Here is a 25,822-nt window from a genome sequence, read left to right as displayed (position 1 = left end):
AGGCTGTTGCTTGACTAGTCTGTGGGACAGCTCTCCCAATTTTGGCACAAGTCCCCAGATGTTAGTAAGGAGGACCTTGCAGGGTCGACTGGGCTTGGTGTTTTGCCGTTGTCGTGTCCGGTGCCTAGTGGTCCGATGCCGGGTGGTCTGTCCGGTTTTATTCTTATTATGACTTTTCGTAGCGAGATTTTACAACTGAGTGGCTTGCTCGGCCATTTCAGAGGGCAATTAAGAATCAACCACATTGCTGTGGGTCTGGAGTCACATATAGGCCAGACCGGGTAAGGGCGGCAGGCTTCCTTCCCTAAAGGACATTAGTGAACCAGGACATGATGTTCAATGTCAGCTGACCAACTGAATCCATGGCCTTGTTACTGATTATATCGCTCACCTTCTCTCCCCGGAAAGTCTGTTCATAATTGATGTAAAGTTGCTTCTCCAGAGAACAAAACATGGTTGAGGTTTGATTGAAATACTGAGGGGACAGTGTGAGGAGACGGGAGGGGAGTATTGGTGAGTGAAGCAAACACTGTCGGGAACATCGGAACAGCAGGAGGCCATTCAGCCCCTCGAGCCTGTTCCCCATTCAATTAGATCACGTCTGATCTGTACCTCAATCCCATTTACCCTCCTTTGCTCCGTATCCCTCGATACCCAACAAAAATCCATCGATCTCAGTCTTGAAAGCTCCAATTGACCCCCAGCATCCACAGCCTTCTGGTGGAGAGAGTTCCAGATTTCCACTCCCCTTTGTGTGAAGAAATGTTTCCTGACATCACCCCTGAACGGCCGAGCTCTAATTTTAAGATTATTCCCCCTTGTTCTGGACTCTCCCACCAGAGGAAATAGTTTCTCTCTATCGACCCAATCGATTCCCTTTATCATTTTAAACACCTCGATTCGATCTCTCCTTTATCTTTATATTCCGGGGAATACAAGCCTAATCCATACAACCTGTCCTCATAATTTAACCCTTTAAGCCCCGAGAGTGCCCTCTCAGTGTGCCCGTGTTTCAGATCAGTCTGAGTGTATAATTTGGAGACCTTCCCTGAACCATCGATATCCGACAAACCATCGATGAGGTATCGAGTGACAGCCGACTACACAACCCACAGGTCTGACAGAGGGAGTTTGGACACACAGGCTGAGCCCTTTAATAAAGCTGGTTTAATCGAAATAAATTCATCTCTTTTTATTCAATCCTCGATTATAATGAACCGAGTTTAACAGAAGAAATTTACAAGGCGTGTTTTTATTTTAATCCATTGTTAATGAAGTGGGACGAAGGCGTTAATTAGACTGAGAGACAGAGAAGGGTCACCTTCCATAAACAGGCCCCAACAATCAACGCTGTAGAGCACCCCGTGCTCGGATCACCCGGACCCCCTTCCCCCGGACCCCACCCCCCCTCCTCCGGACCTCTCCTCCCCAGACCCCCCTCCCCTGGACCCCCTTCCCCCGGACCCACCCCCCCCCCTCCTCCGGACCTCTCCTCCCCAGACCCCCCTCCCCCGGACCTCACTCCCCAACCCTGGAACCCACCCCCCCAGTTATTGAATAGTAACTTTCAAAAGGGAATTGGATAAATACTTGAATGCGAAATATTTGCAGGGTTATGGGGAAAGAACGGGGGAATGACATTAATTGGAAAGCTCTTTCAAAGAGTCGCCACAGGCTCGATGGTCCGAATGGCCTCCTTCTGTGCTGTAATATTCTATGATTCTATGGACTGAGGGACACACTGTGGGCCCTGTTGTTAGACTCACTCCCCCAGTTATATTGTTCACTCCCCCTGGACTGAGGGACACACTGTGGGGCCTGTTGTTAGACTCACTCCCCCAGTTATATTGTTCACTCCCCCTGGACTGAGGGACACACTGTGGGCCTGTTGTTAGACTCACTCCCCCAGTTATATTGTTCACTCCCCCTGGACTGAGGGACACACTGTGGGGCCTGTTGTTAGACTCACTCCCCCAGTTATATTGTTCACTCCCCCTGGACTGAGGGACACACTGTGGGCCCTGTTGTTAGACTCACTCCCCCAGTTATATTGTTCACTCCCCCTGGACTGAGGGACACACTGTGGGCCCTGTTGTTAGACTCACTCCCCCAGTTATATTGTTCACTCCCCCTGGACTGAGGGACACACTGTGGGGCCTGTTGTTAGACTCACTCCCCCAGTTATATTGTTCACTCCCCCTGGACTGAGGGACACACTGTGGGCCCTGTTGTTAGACTCACTCCCCCAGTTATATTGTTCACTCCCCCTGGACTGAGGGACACACTGTGGGGCCTGTTGTTAGACTCACTCCCCCAGTTATATTGTTCACTCCCCCTGGACTGAGGGACACACTGTGGGCCCTGTTGTTAGACTCACTCCCCCAGTTATATTTTTCCCTCCCTCTCACAACCTTCTCTAAACAGACAGCTTTTCCCAACAGAAACCCTGACTGTTGTGTCGAAGGCTCAGTCCAGGCAGGAGTTGGAAGGTCGAGTTATCTCCCTGTCACCCTGTCCCTGTCTCTCCTCCCCTTCAATACATGTCCAGCTCACTCACTCACACAGAAAGGAGATGAGAAGCAGTCGGTCACTAACACTGTTTAACAAAGGAGATGGGAGATCGGAGGAGGGACTGATTCAATCTCACAACACTTCCCAACAAAAAGCAGAAACTCAATCCCATTAATTCACAAACTCAATGTTTGAGTCAAAATGAAATGGGATGAATTAAATCCACTTTCCATTTCAGTGGATTGTGTTTAAAATGTAAATGAGATGAGCTTCCTCTTTAAACCGGGCCAGGTTTCCACTTTAAAGGAGTGATGATCCTTTGTTGCTGGGTTTATTCCCCTGTGGGTCAGCATTGAGGAGTGGGGCTGTGGACAGAAGCAGGACTGACTGCCGTTTGCTTGTTAATACACGGCCCGTTCTCTGCCCGTTCACCCTTCGACCTCCCGCTGACCTCGTGCCCAGAGTCCACCTTCAGGTCGATTTGGTTCGCGGGTCGATAAACGTGTGTGAAAAGGAGACGGGATAATGTCTGGGCTCACCCTTTCCCTCCTGCATTTTCAGGGTTTCTTTCCACTCACAACAACAACAACCTGCATTTATATAGCGCCTTTAACGTAGCAAAACGTCCCAAGGTGCTTCACAGGAGCGTAAATCAGACAAAAATTGACACTGAGCCAAAGAAGGAGATATTAGGAGAGGAGACCAAAAGCTTGGTCAAAGAGGTGGGTTTTAAGGAGGGTCTTAAAGGAGGAGAGAGAGGGGGAGAGGGGGAGAGGTTTCGGGAGGGAATTCCAGAGTTTAGGGTCCAGACAGCTGAAGGCACGGCCGCCAATGGTGGGGTGAAGGGAGTGGGGGATGGACAAGAGGCCAGAATTGGAGGAGTGCAGAGATCTCGGAGGATTGTTGGGCTGGAGGAGGTTACAGAGATAGGGAGGGGTGTAGGGCTGGAGGGGGTTACAGAGATAGGGAGGGGTGTAGGGCTGGAGGGGGTTACAGAGATAGGGAGGGGTGTGGGGCTGGAGGAGGTTACAGAGATAGGGAGGGGTGTCGGGCTGGAGGAGGTTACAGAGATAGGGAGGGGCGTAGGGCTGGAGGGGGTTACAGAGATGGGGAGGGGTGTAGGGCTGGAGGAGGTTACAGAGATGGGGAGGGACGAGGCCATGGAGGGATTTGAACAAGAGGATGAGAATTTTGAAATTGAGACGTTCCTGGACCGGGAGTCGATGTCGGTCAGCGAGCCCAGGGGTGATGGGTGAACGGGACTTGGTGCGAGTTAGGATTCGGGCAGCAGAGTTTTGGATGAGCTGAAGTTCACGAGATGGGCAATGTTACGGAGGTGGAAGTCGGCGGTCTCGGTGATGGAGCCGATAAGATTGTTCATTTAGTTCTTCCCGACCAAAAGGCATCAGTTAATTCCCACCGATCTTGGTGTTGAAAATAGAATATTCCCCAGGCTCTGTAATCCCCAATTTGATTAATCTCTGGCACCAGATCAATGTCATCGTCTCCAATTCCACTTTAGAGCCAATTTGCGAATTGATTTGAGTGTTTCTTGTGCTTCAAAGCAAAAGGTCACAGAGGAAGGAAATCGGGGATGGACAAGAGGCCAGAATTGGAGGAGCGCAGAGATCTCGGAGGGTCAAAGGCTGGAGGAGGTTACAGAGATAGGGAGGGGTGTAGGGCTGGAGGAGGTGACAGAGATAGGGAGGGGTGTATGGCTGGAGGAGGTCAGAGATAGGGAGGGGTGTCGGGCTGGAGGGGGTTACAGAGAAAGGGAGGGGTGTAGGGCTGGAGGGGGTCACAGAGATAGGGAGGGGTGTCGGGCTGGAGAGGGTTACAGAGATCGGGAGGGGTGTAGGGCTGGACGAGGTTACAGAGATAGGGAGGGGTGTAGGGCTGGAGGAGGTTACAGAGATAGGGAGGGGTGTGGGGCTGGAGGAGGTTACAGAGATAGGGAGGGGTGTCGGGCTGGAGGAGGTTACAGAGATAGGGAGGGGTGTAGGGCTGGAGGGCGTTACAGAGATAGGGAGGGGTGTAGGGCTGGAGGGGGTTACAGAGATAGGGAGGGGTGTAGGGCTGGAGGGGGTTACAGAGATAGGGAGGGGTGTAGGGCTGGAGGGGGTTACAGAGATAGGGAGGGGTGTAGGGCTGGAGGAGGTTACAGAGATAGGGAGGGGTGTCGGGCTGGAGGGGGTTGTAGAGATAGGGAGGGGTGTGGGGCTGGAGGAGGTTACAGAGATAGGGAGGGGTCAGGCCATGGATTTGAAGAAGAGGATGAAAATTTTAAAATCAGAATTAAAATCACTGATGATTGAAATCCGAATGATTGAAGCTTTGCCACAAGTGCTGATCGATACTGAATCATTTATAGTGTTGAAAAGGTCACTGGGTAAATACTGAGAGAGGAATTAAAAAGTGTCCGAGAGCAGGAAAACAGGACCATCGAAAACCAGCCCCAATTGGGGCCAAAATTCAGCCCCGGCAAAACGGGCCAAACACTCGCCTCCTGAGTTAAAATCCCCGTCTCTCATAGAATGGGACCGGGGATGAAGGAATTCAGGTGTGGGGAGAGACTGGAGAAGCTGGGATTGTTCTCCTCAGAACAGAGAAGGTTAAGGGGAGATTCAATATCAAGATGGGTTTTGATAGAGTAAATAAGGAGAAACTGTTTCCAGTGGTGGGAGGGTCCGTAACCAGAGGACACAGATTTAAGATCATTGGCAAAAAAGCCAGGGGGGAGATGAGAATTTTTTTACACAGTGAGTTGTTCTGATCTGGAATGTGCTGCCTGAAAGGACGGTGGAAGCAGATTCAATAATAACTCTCAAAAGGAAATTGGATAAATACTTGAAAAGGAAAAATTTGCAGGGCTGTGAAAGAAAAGACAGACAGACAGACTTGTATTTCTTTCGCACCTTTCAGGACTTCAGGATGTCCCAAAGCTTCACGGACCCACTGAACCAGTATAACCCCGTGCTGTGACCCCCAATATTCTGATTGTTTGTTTAACAGCCTGGGAACATTGTGCTGATGGTTTCAGTGACCTGTCCACTCAGACCCCGAGATCTCTCTCCTGCTCCAACACCTCAAGTACATTCCCATTTAGCACATAATCCACATCAACCTTCCCTCTGCCCAATCTCATGACCTTACATTTCTCTCCATTAAACTGGATTTGCCATTTCTCCGCCCATTGATCGAACTTGTCAAGATCCTTTTGAATTTGTTCCCATTGATATTCACCATTTTCCACTGCTCCCAAGTTGGTATCGTCTGAAAATTTGGACACAATTCCTTCCTCTAAATCATTTATAAAAATTATAAACAGCGGCCCCGACACTGAACCTTGTGACACTCCCCTGGTAACTGTCGGCCAATCAGAGACCTGCCCATCCCCCACTACTCATTATCTTCCAATCATATCCCAATCCAGTTTAATCCATTCCCATCTGTCCCGTGGGCTTGGACCTCATGTTGTTGCCTATTATTTGGGACATTGTTAAATGTCTTCCTGAATCCTGGGGAGACAACATCCACCGTCTCCCCCGATCTACTCGGTCTGTCATCTCCTCAAAGAAATCCAATCAATAAGTCAAGCACCACCTCCCATTGTCTCGAATTAGCTCATGTCTCACAAGATGACCCTTATATTATCCCTCCCAATCCTTTCAAACACTTTCCCAACACTGGAAGTAAAGCTTGTGGGTCTGTGATTCGATGGTTCATCCCTCGCCCCTTTCTGGGACTCACATTTGGGATTTTCTGATCCTCTGGGATTTGGTCCGAGTCTCGTCAACTCTGAAAAATATCCACAAGACTCTCAATCGTTTGTGTCGATTCCTTCAGACCCCTGGGATGAAACGTATCAGATCCAGGAGCCTCATCTCCCTTGAGCTTCAACAACCTCCCCAACATGTCCTCTCCACATTTCCCCATCTACATTCACCTTTAAACTGGACCCAAATTCTGACCTTTCTCCCCCCATTTCTTTTGTAAATATTGTTAAAAAACGAAAGGTTAGAAGCTTCAGCAATTTCTCTATTTCCGGACGTGACCTCCCCATCGTCACAGTTTGTGACTGTGTGTAAATTTCAGGCTCCCGGTCAATGACTGACTTTATTGTGATTGGATTGTTTTGTGTCTGTAACCGTGCGGAGTCTGCTGTGTGATGGAGTCACGCCAGATGGGAGAAGAATGTGGTATTTCTGTTTGTCTGGGATTGGTTTGATGGCCGTCCATAGGAATTACTGGAGAGGAAAAGCCCGAGGTCGATCTCGTTCACCTTCTACCATCCTGGTAATCACATGATCCAATGGGAATGGAGTTATTGACCAATCACAGCAATCAATCTCTATCAATGAGTCTCCAACAGACCCAGACATGAGGTGAGGAAAACCCCCAGTGGGGGAGAGCTTTGGGAACCAGAGGTCCAAAGTCCCCTGTTCCTCCCGAGCCTGTTACACTCACCACACGTCATGTCTCAAATTACTCAGATACTGGATCACAAAATATTATTTCTGAATGAAATCGATGTAATTTGTATTTGAGTGAATCAATACTAACTGTTCCCACCGTCTCCCTTAGAGGATGAGACCGGGAAATTAATGGTGCGAAACATGGAGATGGCAAAAATGCTGAACAAATATTTTGTTTCAGTCTTTACAGTAGAGGACACTAAGAATATCCCAACACTGGACAAACAGGGGACTCTCGGGGGGGGAGGAGCTAAATACGATTAAAATCACTCAGGAGATGGTACTCAGTAAAATAATGGGACTCAAGGCGGATAAATCCCCTGGACCTGATGGCTTCCATCCTAGGGTCTTGAGGGAAGTGGCAGTAGGGATTGTGGATGCTTTGGTGATAGTTTTCCAAAATTCCCTGGACTCAGGAGAGGTCCCGGCAGATTGGAAAACTGCTAATGTAACACCGTTATTTAAAAAGGGTAGTAGGCAGAAGGCTGGAAATTATAGGCCAGTTAGCTTAACATCTGTGGTGGGTAAAATTTTGGAGTCTATTATTAAGGAGACAGTAACGGAACATTTAGATAAGCATAATTTAATAGGACAAAGTCAGCATGGCTTTATGAAGGGGAAGTCATGTCTGACAAATTTGCTTGAGTTCTTCGAGGATATAACGTATAGGGTGGATAAAGGGGAACCAGTGGACATAGTGTATTTAGACTTCCAGAAGGCATTCGACAAGGTGCCACATAAAAGATTATTACTTAAGATAAAAAATCACGGGATTGGGGGTAATATTCTGGCATGGGTGGAGGATTGGTTATCGAACAGGAAGCAGAGAGTTGGGATAAATGGTTCATTTTCGGACTGGCAACCAGTAACCAGTGGTGTTCCACAGGGGTCGGTGCTGGGTCCCCAACTCTTTACAATCTATATTAACGATTTGGAGGAGGGGACCGAGTGCAACATATCAAAATTTGCAGATGATACAAAGATGGGAGGGAAAGTAGAGAGTGAGGAGGACATAAAAAACCTGCAAGGGGATATAGACAGGCTGGGTGAGTGGGCGGAGATTTGGCAGATGCAATATAATATTGGAAAATGTGAGGTTATGCACTTTGGCAGGAAAAATCAGAGAGCAAGTTATTTTCTTAATGGCGAGAGACTGGAAAGTACTGCAGTACAAAGGGATCTGGGGGTCCTCGTGCAAGAAAATCAAAAAGTTGGTATGCAGGTGCAGCAGGTGATCAAGAAAGCCAACGGAATGTTGGCTTTTATTGCTGGGGGGATAGAATATAAAAACAAGGAGGTATTGCTGCAGTTATATAAGGTATTGGTGAGACCGCACCTGGAATACTGCATACAGTTTTGGTCTCCATACTTAAGAAAAGACATACTTGCTCTCGAGGCAGTACAAAGAAGGTTCACTCGGTTAATCCCGGGGATGAGGGGGCGGACATATGAGGAGAGGTTGAGTAGATTGGGACTCTACTCATTGGAGTTCAGAAGAATGAGAGGCGATCTTATTGAAACATATAAGATTGTGAAGGGTCTTGATCGGGTGGATGCAGTAAGGATGTTCCCAAAGATGGGTGAAACTAGAACTAGGGGGCATAATCTTAGAATAAGGGGCTGCTCTTTCAAAACTGAGATGAGGAGAAACTTCTTCACTCAGAGGGTGGTAGGTCTGTGGAATTTGCTGCCCCAGGAAGCTGTGGAAGCTACATCATTAGATAAATTTAAAACAGAAATAGACAGTTTCCTAGAAGTAAAGGGAATTAGGGGTTATGGGGAGCGGGCAGGAAATTGGACATGAAGCTGAGTTCGGATCGGTCAATGCCCTGTGGGTGGCGGAGAGGGTCCAGGGGCTATGTGGCCGGGTCCTGCTCCGACTTCTTGTGTTCTTTAGATTTGTGGTTGGGATCAGATCAGCCATGATCTTATTGAATGGCGGAGCAGGCTCGAGGGGCCGATTGGCCTACTCCTGCTCCAATTTCTTATGTTCTTATGTTCTTATGAACCTGTTCCATAGATTGACCACTCGCTCACTGAAATATTGTTCCCACAGATGAGTTTTGAATTGACCCCCTTCGAGCGCAGGACGTGTCCTCGGGTTCTACTGTTCTGGACAAGGTTCTACGGGGACAGGGTGGCGGAGTGGGACCAGCTGGATCACTCTTGCGTGGGGCCGGCGCGAACTCGATGGGCTGAATGGCCTCCTTCCATGCTGTAAACTTTCTATGATTCTAAGGTGAAACAGCTGGTCATGGTCGATATTATCCAGTCTCTTTAGAATCCCAAAAAACTGGAATGAGATCACCTCTAAACCTTCTCTTTCCCAGTGAGAATATTCCCAATTTACATCATCGCTCCTCATAATCCAATCTCTCCATCCCCTCAATCATTCTGGATCCTTTCAATAGCTGCAATATCCTTTTTGTACTGTGGTGACCAGAACTGTACACGGTGTTCTAACATCTGCACACGGTGTTCTAACATCTGCACACGGTGTTCTAACATCTGCACACGGTGTTCTAACATCTGCACACGGTGTTCTAACATCTGCACACGGTGTTCTATGAATTGTACACTTTATTCTCCGTGCGGTCGCACCAATGATTTATAAAGTGATGGGATTACTTCACTATTTTGCTCCCTTTAAATTCACTCACTGTCCATGAGTTTGAAGGAGGATGTGGTTAACCAGGAATCCTTGTCTCAGCGAATTCTCTACCTGTGTTGTGAGGTTTGCTCGAACTGTCGACTTAAAGGGAGGAACATCACTACTTCTGGAGAAACACAGTCTGTGTGATTTGCTCGGCTAAAAGTCTGACAGCCAATTATTTCTAAATTCGAGCACCAATTATGAAAATCCCAGCGAGTCTCGACAGCTGGAGAATGTTAACGGGAAGTGTCGGCTTCTCTTCTTTGAGCCGAGTCAAGTGATTCGGTTCCGTGTTCTCCAGAAATTTCTCCCAGAAAAGGGGTCCGGTGATGTGGTGATTATGTTACAAACATGGAAATGACGGGCAGGAAAGGACCAGCTGGTCCATCAAGCCTGTTATTGGCCGAATAATCCAGAGATCGTGAGTTCAAATCCCACCATGGGCAGTTTGAGAATTTGAATTCATAGAATCATAGAATCTTACAGCACAGAAGGAGGCCATTCAGCCCATTGTGCCTGTGCTGGCTCTTTGAAAGAGCGATCCAATTAGACCCACTCCCCCTGCTCTTTCCCCATTGCCCTGCAAATTTTATACTTTTCAAGTATTTTTCCAATTCCCTTTTGAAAGTTATTATTGAATCTGCTTCCACCGCCCTTTCAGGCAGCGCATTCCAGATCAGAACATCTCGCTGTGTAAATTGTTTTTTCCTCATCTCCACCTTGGCTTTTTTGTAGATTTCTGGACATAAAAGGCATCAAGGGGTTTGGGGAGAGAGCGGGAATATGGTATTGAGATAGATGATCAGCCATGATCTTATTGAATGGTTCAAAGGGCTGAATTCTAACCAGACGGTGTTTTAAGAGGCTGTTTCCAGATGTTGAGGTAATGACTGACTGACCTTGTGACCCTGTCATCAGGGGATGGATTTTTCTATCGACCAGTTTGAATGATGAGGAGTCTCGGGGCCGTCTCCTGTTATTCTCTGTTTCCCGTTCTCTGTATTGCCCACGTTCATATTTAATTATAAACACCGATAGAGACAGACAGGCAAGGTCATGGGTACAAGGCCCACTCCAGAGACTCGAGCACATAATCCAGGCCGACACTCACAGTGCAGTACTGAGGGAGTGCTGCACTGTCGGAGGGTCAGTACTGAGGGAGTGCTGCACTGTCGGAGGGTCAGTACTGAGGGAGTGCAGCACTGTCGGAGGGTCAGTACTGAGGGAGTGCTGCACTGTCGGAGGGTCAGTACTGAGGGAGTGCAGCACTGTCGGAGGGTCAGTACTGAGGGAGTGCTGCACTGTCGGACGGTCAGTACTGAAGGAGTGCTGCACTGTCGGAGGGTCAGTACTGAGGGAGTGCTGCACTGTCGGAGGGGCAGTACTGAGGGAGTGCTGCACTGTCGGAGGGTCAGTACTGAGGGAGTACTGTGCTGTTGGAGGGTCAGTACTGAGGGAGTGCTGCACTGTCGGACGGTCAGTGCTGAGGGAGTGCTGCAATGTCAGACAGTCAGTACTGAGGGAGTACTGTGCTGTTGGAGGGTCAGTACTGAGGGAGTGCTGCACTGTCGGACGGTCAGTGCTGAGGGAGTGCTGCAATGTCAGACAGTCAGTACTGAGGGAGTTCTGCACTGTGGGAGGGTCAGTACTGTGGGAGCACTGCACTGTCGGAGGGTCAGTACTGAGGGAGTTCTGCACTGTGGGAGGGTCAGTACTGAGGGATCATTGCATTGTCGGAGGGGCAGTACTGAGGGAGTGCTGCACTGTCAGAGGTGCCGTCTTTTGGATGAGACGTTAAACCGAGGCTCCGCCTGCCCTCTCAGGTCGTTGTTTAAATCTGGTTTCCCAGACAGGCCCCGGGTGACCTGATCACCTGCTCACAGCCCTGAGTCTGACTGAGGCCCACACTGGGAGACGTTAGTTTGGGGAGAAGGCCCTTTATTGGAGGCCTTTAATTAGAAGGAGGTGGTCTATTGGACAAGGTGGTTTTAAGGTTGGAAGCTCGGTGTTGAATGAAACCTGATTGTGTTTCTATAAGGAGCGATCGACACAGGGCCCTGTCAGTGATGTGGGATTACACCACATGCCCATCACTGGGAGTCAAGTCAGAGAGAACTTCAGATCAAAGGATCAGCCTGTTACCTGGGAGACTGAAAACCATCGAAAGTAGAAGGTTAATGGGATGTTGGCCTTTATCTCGGGGGCTGGGATACAAAGGGAAGGAAGTGATGTTCCAGCTGTACAGAGCTCTGGTCAGACCACATCTGGAGACTGGGTTCAGTTCTGGGCACCGCACCTCAGGAAGGATATATTGGCCCTGGAGAGGGTGCAGCGCAGATTCACCAGAATGATACTGGGGATTAATGGGTTAAATTATGAGGACAGGTTGCATAAACGTGGCTTTTATTTTTGAAGATTAAGGGGTGATTGAATTGAGGTGTTTGAAAGGATTCGATCGAGTAGATAGAGAGAAACTATTTCCTCTGGTGGGAGAGTCCAGAACAAGGGGGAATAATCTTAAAATTAGAGCTCGGCCATTCAGGGGTGATGTCAGGAAACATTTCTTCACACAAAGGGGAGTGGAAATCTGGAACTCTCTCCCCAAAAGGCTGTGGATGCTGGGGGTCAATTGGAACTTTCAAGACTGAGATCGATGGATTTTTGTTGGGTGAGGGTATCGAGGGATACGGAGCAAAGGCGGGTAAATGGGGTTAAGATATAGATCAGACATGATCTAATTGAATTGCGGAACAGGCTCGAGGGGCTGAATGGCCTCCTCCTGTTCCTGTGTAACAGGCTTGAGGGGCTGAATGGCCTCCTCCTGTTCCTATGTAACAGGCTCAAGGGGCTGAATGGCCTCCTCCTGTTCCTATGTAACAAGCTCGAGGGGCTGAATGGCCTGGTCCTGTTCCTATGTAATTTGAGGGGCTGAATGGCCTCCTGCTTGTTTAATATTTGCTGGAGATTCTCATTCTTTCTCCAGTCAGGTTTCCGTTCTCTTGAAACCTCCCTGTGCTCGGCTCATTACTGAAATGTTCAAACACAAACACCAGGTGCAGAGTTCTGGGTTTTATTAACATGAACAAACATTCATTTCCACCGGCTCAGATTCTCTGTAATTAAATTTCGACGCTTAGAATCCCATCGAGCTCCCTGGGAAGATGTGGACTTAAAAATGCAATTCTTTTATTAAATTCATTCTGGGGATGTGGGCGTCCCTGGCAAGGCCGGCATTTATTGCCCATCCCTAGTTGCCCTGAGAAGGTGGTGCTGGGCCTTCTTGAACCACTGGGAGCGGGTTTGATACAAACTGAGTGTCTCGCTCGACCACTTCAGAGGGAGGTTAAGGGTCAACCACGTTGGTGTGGGACTGGAGTCACATATAGGCCCAGACCGGGTAAGGACGGCAGGTTTCCTTCCCTAAAGGACATTAGTGAACCAGTTGGGTTTTTACGACAATCCAACAGTTTCATGGTCACTTTTACTGAGACCAGATTTTTATTTCCTGATTTAAACTGAATTCCAATTCTCAAACTGCCCTGGTGGGATTTTTACTCCCGTTCTCTGGATCATTTGTCCAGTAACACACCCACTACACGACCGTATCTTATTCTGCTGTATCCGACTGGTTTACACTGACATGAACCCAACACAGTGCAGCTTTCAGAAGTAGGAAGTCTCTCGTGACGAAGCTGCTCCTTCACTACAGGGGATGAGTGTTGGTAAAAAACCTCCTTAAACTTCACACAGGGTTAGAGAGAAAGAATTTGCATTTATATAGCGCCTTGCACAACCTCAGGACATCCCAAAGTGCTTCACAGCCAATGGGGGATACATGGCGGCCAATGTGCGCACAGAAAGATCCCACAAAGAGCAACCTGGTAATGACCAGATAATCCGTTTTCCTGATGGTGGTTGAGGGATAAATATTGACCAGGACAACAGGGAGAACTCCCCTGGTCTGCTTCGAATAGTGCCATGGGATCATTTACATCTACCTGAGAGGACAGACGGGGCCTCGGTTTAACGTCTCATCTGGAAGACGGCACCTCCGACAGTGCAGCACTCCCTCAGTACTGACCCTCCGACAGTGCAGCACTCCCTCAGTACTGACCCTCCGACAGTGCAGCACTCCCTCAGTACTGACCCTCCGACAGTGCAGCACTCCCTCAGTACTGACCCTCCGACAGTGCAGCACTCCCTCAGTACTGACCCTCTGACAGTGCAGCACTCCCTCAGTACTGACCCTCCGACAGTGCAGCACTCCCTCAGTACTGACCCTCCGACAGTGCAGCACTCCTTCAGTACTGACCCTCTGACAGTGCAGCACTCCCTCAGTACTGACCCTCCGACGGTGCAGCACTCCCTCAGTACTGACCCTCCGACAGTGCAGCACTCCCTCAGTACTGACCCTCCGACAGTGCAGCACTCCCTCAGGACTGACCCTCCGACAGTGCAGCACTCCCTCAGCACTGACCCTCCGACAGTGCAGCACTCCCTCAGTACTGACCCTCCGACAGTGCAGCACTCCCTCAGTACTGACCCTCTGACAGTGCAGCACTCCCTCAGTACTGACCCTCCGACAGTGCAGCACTCCCTCAGGACTGACCCTCCGACAGTGCAGCACTCCCTCAGTACTGACCCGCGACAGTGCAGCACTCCCTCAGCACTGACCCTCTGACAGTGCAGCACTCCCTCAGTACTGACCCTCCGACAGCGCAGCACTCCCTCAGTACTGACCCTCCGACAGTGCAGCGCTCCCTCAGTACTGACCCTCCGACAGTGCAGCACTCCCTCATGATGGAAGAATGGGAGTTGGTGCGAGTTAGGATACGGGAGGCAGAGTTTTGGATGAGCTGAAGTTTACGGAGGGTGGACGGTGGGAGGCCGGGCAGGAGAGTATTGGAATAGTCGAGCCTGGAGGTGAGAAAGGCATGGATGGTGCAGTGGAACAGTAAACAAGAAACCTGGTCCAGAAATGTGAGAATCAGAGAAAGCTCGAGCGAGTGGTGGAGAGAGACAGTAGCTCAGTCTCTCTCTTCACTCCCGCTGTGGTTTCACACTGAACTCCCACCACTGATTGCCCCTCGAGTTTCCTCACCGTTTACACACTGTCATTCCATAGAATGGTGAGTTGTAGCACTGGGACAAGGGGCTGTTAATTATGGACCGAGGACACGGCAATTCAGGAGCACTTAACATCTGGACAGTGTGATTATTCATTCATACTTTTGACAGCTTTAGGATTCTGTTACTAATGGACACTCGTTTCATTCTAAATAGAGACATTAAAATAATCTCTTCCAATATCCAGCTTTAGTCAGTGCCTTTAGAAAGATGCTGTGAGAATTGTAGATTCATTAATCTCGATTCTCTCTGTATACGGCCCCCTCTCCATCTTTCTCACACATTAGTTTTATTGATTGCTGCAACAGCCACTTTCTGAAGATTGCGGTCTAACAGGCGAGCTGTGTGATCATTTGGAAAAGGATGTTGGTCTGATTCTGTGTTGCCGATGTTGGGGAGAGTATCAGTGTGTCCCATCCACAGGATGCACTGCAGCAACTCGCCAAGGCTTCTTCGACAGCACCTCCCAAACCCACCACCTCCACCACCGAGAAGGACAAGGGCAGCAGGTGCATGGGAACACCGTCACCTCCAAGTTCCCCTCCGAGTCACACACCATCCTGACTTACAATCAGAGAATCGTAGAATCTTACAGCACAGAAAGAGGCCATTCAGCCCATCATGCCTGTGCCAGCTCTTTGAAAGAGCTATCCAATTAGTCCCACTCCCCTGTTCTTTCCCCATAGTCCTGCAAATTTTTCCTTTTCAAGTATTTATCGAATTCCCTTTTGAAAGTTATTATTGAATCTGCTTCCACCGCCCTTTCAGGCAGCGCATTCCAGATCAGAACAACTCGCTGCAAAAAAAATTCTCCACATCTCCCCTCTGGTTTTTTGGCCAATTACCTTAAATCTGTGTCCTCTGGTCACCGACCCTCCTGCCACTGGAAACAGTTTCTCCTTATTTACTCCATCAAAACCCTTCATAATTTTGAACACCTCTATTAAATCTCCCCTCAACCTTCTCTACTCTGAGGAGAACAACCCCAGCTTCTCCAGTCTCTCCACATAACTGAAGTCCCTCATCCCTGGTCCCATTCTGGTAAATCTCCTCTGCACCCTCTCCAAGGCCTCGTCTGTCCTTCACCCGACTGTCGGAATCATCAGAGAATCTGGGAACACTGTGATGGGAGAATACGACCCACATAAAAGCTGATGTGTGACCTCTGATTGTCTGCGGGCCGTCGACTCATTCCCGAAACGCACCTTGTGTGAAATATGTGGAGCTGCCGCTGTCTCTGTCGCTGCTTCACTGCGGAAGGACCCTGACCTGAAGTGAGCCCGAGGGAGCCCTGCCATCTCCGACTGCTTCCTCGCAAACCAGCCGCAGATAAAGCATCATTAGGACCACAGGCTGGGCTGTGGTCTGAGACCCAGAGCCCAGGATTATGGCCTGATCGGAAATAAGGGATTGTTTTAACAACGGACTGTAAAAAGACAACTGTCCCTCGATCATTCCGCCCGGAAAACTCTCCTCCTTTCTCTCTCTCTCCATTTGGGCAATAAATGCCGGCCTCGCCAGCGACGCCCACATCCCGAGAATTAATAAACACAAATGATTCTTTCAGAACAACATTCCTGAGAAATTGGCCGATGATAAATTCTGTGATCCAGATATTCCGAATTCTGATACAACAAACTGCACAGTGACAGGGAATCAACCCCAGTGACAGGGAATCACTCCCAGTGACGGGGAATCACCCCCAGTGACGGGGAATCACTCCCGGTGACGGGGAATCACTCCCGGTGACGGGGAATCACTCCCGGTGACGGGGAATCACCCCCGGTGACGGGGAATCACCCCCGGTGACGGGGAATCACCCCCGGTGACGGGGAATCACTCCCAGTGACAGGGAATCACCCCCGGTGACGGGGAATCACTCCCAGTGACGGGGATTCACCCCCGGTGACGGGGAATCACTCCCAGTGACAGGGAATCACCCCCGGTGACGGGGAATCACTCCCAGTGACGGGGAATCACCCCCAGTGACGGGGATTCACCCCCGGTGACGGGGAATCACTCCCAGTGACGGGGAATCACTCCCGGTGACGGGGATTCACCCCCGGTGACGGGGAATCACTCCCAGTGACAGGGAATCACCCCCGGTGACGGGGGATCACTCCCAGTGACGGGGAATCACCCCCGGTGACGGGGATCACTCCCGGTGACGGGGATTCACCCCCGGTGACGGGAATCACCCCCGGTGACGGGGAATCACCCCCGGTGACGGGGAATCACCCCCGGTGACGGGAATCACCCCCGGTGACGGGGATCACTCCCGGTGACGGGGAATCTCCCCCGGTGACAGGGAATCACCCCCAGTGGACAGGGAATCACTCCCAGTGACGGGGAATCACCTCCAGTGGACAGGGAATCACTCCCAGTGACGGGGAATCACCTCCGATGACGGGGAATCACTCCCAGTGACGGGGAATCACCCCCGGTGACGGGGAATCACTCCCAGTGAGGATAAGGTGGGATCTTACAGTTGTGTTTCCAATTCCTGTGTCGTTTTACAATTCAGGTCTCCAAATATTTTAGTGGTGTGAAGCTATTTTTAGTTGGACAGAGCGAGAATCATTCCTCGACACGACAGCGATATAATTAACCAGCTGTCCAACCGTCCAGCACAGAGTGCAGTGAGATGGAGCGCATACAGTTTCATCAAAACTTATCCCTGGGAAAATTAGAGTGGATTGATATTCCTGGATTTCAAGACAGTGTCGAGGGAGCTTTACTCTGTATCTAACCCGTGCTGTACCTGCCCTGGGAGTGTTTGATGTGGGACAGTGTAGAGGGAGCTTTACTCTGTATCTAACCCGTGCTGTACCTGCCCTGGGAGTGTTTGATGGGACAGTGTAGAGGGAGCTTTACTCTGTATCTAACCCGTGCTGTACCTGCCCTGGGAGTGTTTGATGGGACAGTGTAGAGGGAGCTTTACTCTGTATCTAACCCGTGCTGTACCTGCCCTGGGAGTGTTTGATGGGACAGTGTAGATGGGGCCTAACTCTGTATCTAACCCGTGTTGCTCTGTGCCCATTTCCAGGAGAACCCCTACATGTGCAACAACGAGTGTGACGCTCGCACGCCCGAGCTCGCACACCCCCCTGAGCTGATGCTGGATCACGAGGGCAGGATCCCAAACACCTTTTGGCAAAGCGTCTCCTGGAGGAGTTTCCCCGAGCCCCTCCTGGTCAATATCACCCTGTCCTGGGGCAAGACCATCGAGCTGACCGAGGATATCGTCATCACCTTCGAGTCGGGCCGGCCGGAGCAGATGGTCCTGGAGAAATCTCTGGACCACGGCCGGACGTGGCAGCCCTACCAGTTCTACGCTGCCGACTGCCTCAACTCCTTCGGGATGGAGCGGAGAACGGTCCGGGATCTGAGCCCAGCCTCGGTGCTGGACATCATCTGCACGGAGGAGTACTCCAGGGGCTACGTGTGGAAGGTGGACAAGACGGTCCGCTTCGAGATCAGGGAGCGGTTCGCCCTGTTCGGGGGGCCCCTTCTCCGCAACATGGCCTCGCTCTACGGCCAGCTGGACACCACCAAGGACCTGAGGGACTTCTTCACCCTGACCGACCTGCGGGTCAGGCTGCTCCGGCCGGCCACCGGGGCCACCAGTGTCGACCAGCTCAACCTCTCCAAATACTTCTACGCCATCTCCAACGTGGAGATTCACGGACGGTGAGAGCTCCTCGTCACCTCTGCTCAGGGTCACTGATCCCACACTTCACATCCAGGGGGCGCTGTATCAGGGCAAACATCTGGGGTACGGTCTATCAGGGCAAACATCTGGGGGACTGTCTATCAGGGCAAACATCTGAGGGATGGTCTGTCAAGGCAAACATCTGGGGGAACGGTCTACCAGGGCAAACATCTGGGGGAAAGGTCTACCAGGGCAAACATCTGGGGGATAATCTCCCAGGGCAAACATCTGGGGGACGGTCTGTCTGGGCCAACATCTGGAGGGAACTCTATCAACAACAACAACTTGCAATTATATAGCCCCTTTAACAGAGTAAAACGACCCAAGGTGCTTCACAGGAGCGACTATCAAACAAAAATTTTATACCGAGCCACATGAGATATTCGGACAGGAGACTAAAAGCTTGTTCGAAGAGGTAGGTTTTAAGGAGCGTCTCAAAGGAGGAGAGAGAGGTGGAGAGGGGGAGAGGTTTAGGGAGGGAATTCCAGAGCTTAGCTCCCAGGCAGCTGAAGGCACGGCTGCCAACGGTGGAGTGATTAAAATTGGGGAAGCGCAAGAGGCCAGAATTGAAGAGATCTCGGAGGGTTGTAGGGCTGGAGGAGGTTACAGAGATAGGGAGGGGCGAGGCCATGGAGGGATTTGAAAACAAGGATGAGAATTTTAAAATCGAGGCGTTGCCAATGTAGGTCAGCGAGCACAGGGGTGATGGGAGAACGGGACTTGGTGAGAGTGAGGATACGGGCAGCAGAGTTAGCCTCAGACTGTGGCCGGGGAGAGGGATGGAGTCGGTGTCTGGGGAACGGAGTTTGAGGCGGGGACTGAAGACAATGGCTTCGGTCTTCCCAGTATTTATTTGGAGGAAATTTGTGCTCCTCCAGTACTGGCTGTTGGAAAAGCAGCGTGACAAATCAGAGAGAGTGGAGGGGTCGAGAGAGGTGGGGGTGAGGTGGAGCTGGGTGTCGTCAGTGTACATGTGGAACCTGACGTGTTTTCAGATGATGTCACCGGGGGGCAGCCTGTAGATGAGAAATTCTACACTCAGCATCTGGGAGACTCACTCGAGCTTTTAGTCCAGGAGAATCTTCAGACACTAATTCGAGAACAGGAACAGGAAAATGTTTACGCTGAGGTTAATTTGCCTCCAAGGAACTGTCTGGGTTTCTGCTTAGTTCAGCAAAAAGTGCCGAGAACAGCAAATGTGCTGAATGTGTGAGGACCAATCTGCAGATTTTGAAGCTTCACCTTCCCAGTGAGTTAAACAGCGGCCCGATGCTGTTAGCACAGAATCCCCGAGACCAGCGATCTCACACTTTACAACACAGAAACCCTCACAACACACTGGGCCTTTCCACATCGTATTTACTAAAGGGAAATCTTCATCACAGTCACTGTTAATGTCAGCGATGCGATTGTGTCCTTTAGAACATTAAAATATATATTTCACAAGGAGGTGATCCCAGACCGACCTTCCCCAGAAACTGTAAACTCCCATCACAGCGACTAAACCCTCTTCAATGTGATAATGACCAAATAATCTGTTTTATGATGTTGGTTGGTGGATAAACATTGGTCAGGACACCGGGGAGAACTCCCCCGCTCTTCTTTGAATTCTCATCCAAAAGACAGCACTTCCGACAGTGCAGCACTCCCTCAGTACTGACCCTCCGACAATGCAGCACTCCATCAGTACTGACCCGCGACAGTGCAGCACTCCCTCAGCACTGACCCTCTGACAGTGCAGCACTCCCTCAGTACTGACCCTCCGACAGCGCAGCACTCCCTCAGTACTGACCCTCCGACAGTGCAGCACTCCCTCAGTACTGACCCTCCGACAGTGCAGCACTCCCTCAGTACTGACACCGGGGAGTGCCGGCCTGGATTATTTGCTCAAGTCTCTGGAGCGGGGCTTGAACTTATGACCTTCTGTCTCAGAGGCGAGATCTCAATATCTCATTGCTGTTTGTGGGATCTTGCTGTGCGTAAATTGGCTGCTGTGTTCCCCACATTACAACAGTGACTACATTTCAAATTTACTTCATTGGCTGTAAAGCACTTTGGGACGTCCTGAGGTGGTGAAAGGCGCTGTGGAAATGGGAGTTCTTTCTCTTTTTAGGGTTGACCCATATTCCTGGTCTCTGCTGCTCCAGTCAGTGGGAATTGCCCATGAGTGGGAATTGCCCATGAGTGGGAATTGCCCCGTGCTGGGAATTGCCCCGTGCTGGGAATTGATATGCTGGGAATTGTCCTGTGCTGGGAATCGCCCTGTGCTGGGAATCGCCCCGTGCTGGGAATCGCTCTGTACTGGGTTTGTCGTCCTGTGCAGTTCGGGCCTGAGATCTTGTCACTGGGTCCAGTTTGGGGAAAGGGGAGACTGTGTGAGGGGATCACAGGCTGCCCATGTTCTGCAGGAAGGGGTTTGCATCAGTTTAAAATTCTGCAATGACCTTGAACTGGGATCCAGGACCTTCCTGTGATGGAGACACCAGGAACCTAAGCTGGTAAAGGGAGAGCTGAGCCCCGGAGCAGAGAGTCCGGTGTGTAACGGAGCTGCTCGGGGTCATTTTAAACCAGCTTGTCCCCTTGTTTTTTTGCCAGGTGTAAGTGCAATCTTCACGCCAACAACTGTGTCCTGGAGAAGGGGAAGCTGAGTTGCGAGTGTGAGCACAACACGACGGGGCCGGACTGCGGGAGATGCAAGAAAGGCTTTCAAGGCCGGCCGTGGAGAGCCGGCTCGTACCTCCCGATCCCCAAAGGGACGGCCAATATCTGTGAGTAACGAGGGCTTCTCCGGCCCCGCCTGATACCGGCGGCACCTTGGGTTTCGGTTCAGATTTCATTCTAATTCCAACTCCCGGCAATGCACCGATTCCAAAATAGAAGCAAATGGATGTTTGTGAATGAATTAATGTGTAAACAGAGACTCAGAGCGGGAGATTGGACAGAGACAGAGAACAGGAATAAGGACTGACTCCAGGGGGAGGGGACCACGAGGGGGAGGGGAAGGGGGTCAGGAGGGGGGAGAAGGGGTTCAGGAGGGGGGAGAAGGGGTTCAGGAGGGGGGAGAAGGGGTTCAGGAGGGGGGAGAAGGGGGTTCAGGAGGGGGGAGAAGGGGTTCCGGAGGGGGGAGAAGGGGTTCAGGAGTGGGGAGAAGGGGTTCAGGAGGGGAGAGAAGGGGTTCAGGAGGGAGGAGAAGGGGGTTCAGGAGGGGGGAGAAGGGGGTTCAGGAGGGGGTAGAAGGGGTTCAGGAGAGGGGAGAAGGGGTTCAGGAGGTGGAGAAGGGGGTTCAGGAGGGGTAGAAGGGGTTCCGGAGGGGGGAGAAGAGGTTCCGGAGGGGGAGAAGGGGTTCCGGAGGGGGGAGAAGGGGTTCCGGAGGGGGGAGAAGGGGTTCCGGAGGGGGAGAAGGGGTTCCGGAGGGGGGAGAAGGGGTTCCGGAGGGGGGGAGAAGGGGTTCCGGAGGGGGGGAGAAGGGGTTCCGGAGGGGGGAGAAGGGGTTCCGGAGGGGGGAGAAGGGGTTCCGGAGGGGGGAGAAGAGGTTCCGGAGGGGGGAGAAGGGGTTCAGGAGGGAGGAGAAGAGGTTCCGGAGGGGGGTGATGGTCGATCCCCGGGGTGTGAATTTCCCCCGTGGCCCCTTTTTCTGTCGATTCCCTGATTCCAGGAGCCGGTTGAACGGAGGCGGCGATGGCGGCCCTGCCTTCCTACAATGCAGCGCGGCGGAGAAAAGGCCCCATCGAGAGCCCGGGCCCCGCTGCACTCTGGGAGATTGAGTCCCCTGACCCCGTGACCCCGGGGGCCGGATGATGGCCACTGGTTGTCACTGTCCGGATGGGGAGGGGCGGAGCTGTCTGACCCTCCTCAGGCGAAGCCTCCATTCCCTCAAGGTGGGGCTCACTCTGGAATTACCACCTCCTGTATTATCCCCAACCCTCAACCCCTCCCCCTCCCCAACCCCTCCCTCTCCCCCTCCCCAACCCCTCCTTCTCCCCCTCTCCTTGCCCTCCTCCATCACTCTCCCTCCATTCCACTCCCCCTCCACTCCCCCTATGCTTCTCCCCCTCCCCAAATGCTCCCCCTCCCACCACCTCCCCAAACTACCACATCCCCCCTTCCCTTTCCCCATCCCCCTCCCCCATCCAATCCACCCCCTCTCCTCCTCCTCCCTGCTCCCCCCCGCCACTCCACTCCCCACCATCTCGCCCCGTCCTCTCCCATCTCGCCCCGTCCTCTCCCCTCTCCCCCATCTCGCCCCGTCCTCTCCCCTCTCCCCCATCTCGCCCCGTCCTCTCCCCTCTCCCCCATCTTGCCTCCTCCTCTCCCCTCCCCCTCCTCACCCGCCTCCCCCTCCCTTCACTCTGAAGAAGTCTCCTTTCACTGTAATCTGTTTACGTTGCGTTCTGACACATTGTTCCACTAAAATACTTTATAATCCGTGTTCGACACAAACACCTGAACTCAGGCCCTGATTTTTGTTTCCGTTTCCCTCTCTAGGCCTCCCGAACACCGTCACCAGTGACCGTAAGTAGGACCTACGCTCTCTGACCTGTGACCTGCTGACCCTGAGCCCATTTCTGTATCTGGAGCGAACCTTCCCCTCGACCCCCGCCTCGTGTCTCACTGACCGTGGAACTGGTGTAGGTGTGAACAGGAAGTGAGTGTGGAACAGGTGTAGGTGTAAACAGGAAGTGAGTGTGGAACAGGTGTAGGTGTGAACAGGGACTGAGTGTGGAACAGGTGTCGGTGTGAACAGGGACTGAGTGTGGAACAGGTGTAGGTGTGAACAGGGACTGAGTGTGGAACAGGTGTAGGTGTGAACAGGGACTGAGTGTGGAACAGGTGTAGGTGTGAACAGGGACTGAGTGTGGAACAGGTGTAGGTGTGAACAGGGACTGAGTGTGGAACAGGTGTAGGTGTGAACAGGGACTGAGTGTGGAACAGGTGTCGGTGTGAACAGGGACTGAGTGCATTTGTGGAAAGCTGTCTGGTTCCTGATACCGAGATCAATCGGGACCTGTTGTAATCCCGTTCTCCCAGATACAGAAATGGGAACTGGACGAGTGTCTCTCGGCCTCAATCTCTTCACCTTCGTTTCCCGTATTTTGCATGAACTCGTTCCCGTTTATTTAACCCTTCGCATGCTGTCCATGTCATTCCAAACCATCGGCTGCATTGAGCACCCAAATCAGCACCCATACTGACCGGGAGCAGAGTGTCCATAACTCCCCGTACTGACCGGGAGCAGAGTGTCCATAACTCCCCGTACTGACCGGGAGCAGAGTGTCCATAACTCCCCGTACTGACCGGGAGCAGAGTGTCCATAACTCCCCGTACTGACCGGGGACAGAGTGTCCATAACTCCCCGTACTGACCGGGGACAGAGTGTCCATAACTCCCCGTACTGACCGGGACAGAGTGTCCATAACTCCCCGTACTGACCGGGACAGAGTGTCCATAACTCCCCGTACTGACCGGGACAGAGTGTCCATAACTCCCCGTACTGACCGGGACAGAGTGTCCATAACTCCCCGTACTGACCGGGACAGAGTGTCCATAACTCCCCGTACTGACCGGGACAGAGTGTCCATAACTCCCCGTACTGACCGGGAGCAGAGTGTCCATAACTCCCCGTACTGACCGGGAGCAGAGTGTCCATAACTCCCCGTACTGACCGGGAGCAGAGTGTCCATAACTCCCCGTACTGACCGGGACAGAGTGTCCATAACTCCCCGTACTGACCGGGAGCAGAGTATCCATAACTCCCCGTACTGACCGGGAGCAGAGTGTCCATAACTCCCCGTACTGACCGGGACAGAGTGTCCATAACTCCCCGTACTGACCGGGACAGAGTGTCCATAACTCCCTGTACTGACCGGGAGCAGAGTGTCCATAACTCCCCGTACTGACCGGGAGCAGAGTGTCCATAACTCCCCGTACTGACCGGGAGCAGAGTGTCCATAACTCCCCGTACTGACCGGGACAGAGTGTCCATAACTCCCCGTACTGACCGGGAGAGAGTGTCCATAACTCCCCGTACTGACCGGGAGCAGAGTGTCCATAACTCCCCGTACTGACCGGGAGCAGAGTGTCCATAACTCCCCGTACTGACCGGGAGCAGAGTGTCCATAACTCCCCGTACTGACCGGGAGCAGAGTGTCCATAACTCCCCGTACTGACCGGGAGCAGAGTGTCCATAACTCCCCGTACTGACCGGGACAGAGTGTCCGTATCACAGTCCGATACTGGACAGGAACATGTGCGATGCTGGGACTGGGACTGGGACTGGGACACCCTGGAGTTCTATGAAACGTTACACTTTGGACCCAAACCTGCCCCTTTCCTGCCCAGGTACAGCCAGAACCGACATGAAAAAACAGACCATCAAAACCTTCATCACTGGCACAAACTTAACGAAAGATAAACTCGTTCTAATGTCTTCAATGATTATCTATTTTGTCCTTAATGACTGACCGTGATTGTTACTGGATTCAGTCTCGCTGAATAATAACAGGGAGACTCAGTCAGATACTGGATTACACAGTTTGTCTTTCAAACACTCAACCTACTCGAATTACTGAAATCCCATAATAACAGCCTGTCACCAGCCTCCCCCCATTAAATCATCGGCTCCACAGACCAGATTCCAGCTAATTCGCGTTCGCTCGGCTTCGAGCTCCAACCCGGGCAGTGATTGGACCCAGAGAAGCGATTGATTGAACCGACATTGGCTCCCGGTCCAGCAACGCCTCGCAATTAAAATTCTCATCCTCACCTTCAAATCCCTCCCTGGCCTCGCCCCTCCCTATCTCTGTAACCTCCTCCAGCCCCTCGCTCCTCCCTATCTCTGTAACCTCCTCCAGCCCCTCGCCCCTCTCTATCTCTGTAACCCCCTCCAGCCCCTCCCGATCTCTGTAACCCCCTCCAGCCCCTCGCCCCTCCCTATCTCTGTAACCTCCTCCAGCCCCTCGCCCCTCCCTATCTCTGTAACCTCCTCCAGCCCCTCGCCCCTCCCTATCCCTGTAACCTCCTCCAGCCCTACACCCCTCCCTATCTCTGTAACCTCCTCCAGCCCTACACCCCTCCCTATCTCTGTCACCTCCTCCACCCCCTCGCCCCTCCCTATCTCTGTAACCTCCTCCAACCCTACACCCCTCCCTATCTCTGTAACCTCCTGCAGCCCTACACCCCTCCCTATCTCTGTAACCTCCTCCAGCCTCACACCCCTCCCTATCTCTGTAACCCCCTCCAGCCCTACACCCCTCCCTATCTCTGTAACCTCCTCCAGCCTTACACCCCTCCCTATCTCTGTAACCCCCTCCAGCCCTACAACCCTTCGAGATCTCTGTAACCCCC

At 51.7% G+C, this 25,822-nt stretch overlaps 1 protein-coding gene across 4 annotated transcripts in view; it reads left to right on the top strand.

The window, feature by feature from the left end:
- Positions 1-25,822, top strand: part of LOC137311398 (netrin-G1-like) — a 59,717-nt gene that overhangs the window by 24,393 nt on the left and 9,502 nt on the right. For all 4 annotated transcript variants that reach the window (XM_067978642.1, XM_067978641.1, XM_067978640.1 and 1 more), the window contains exons 3-5: positions 17,813-18,456; positions 21,074-21,246; positions 22,964-22,990. In XM_067978642.1, coding sequence (XP_067834743.1) covers positions 17,813-18,456; positions 21,074-21,246; positions 22,964-22,990 — 844 coding nt within the window. The remainder of the gene's footprint in view (positions 1-17,812; positions 18,457-21,073; positions 21,247-22,963; positions 22,991-25,822) is intronic.

This window comes from Heptranchias perlo, unplaced genomic scaffold, assembly GCF_035084215.1.
Source record: "Heptranchias perlo isolate sHepPer1 unplaced genomic scaffold, sHepPer1.hap1 HAP1_SCAFFOLD_334, whole genome shotgun sequence".
Taxonomy (NCBI): Eukaryota; Metazoa; Chordata; class Chondrichthyes; order Hexanchiformes; family Hexanchidae; genus Heptranchias; species Heptranchias perlo.
Note: the sequence above shows the minus strand (reverse complement) of the source record. Positions and strands in the feature narration are given on the sequence as shown.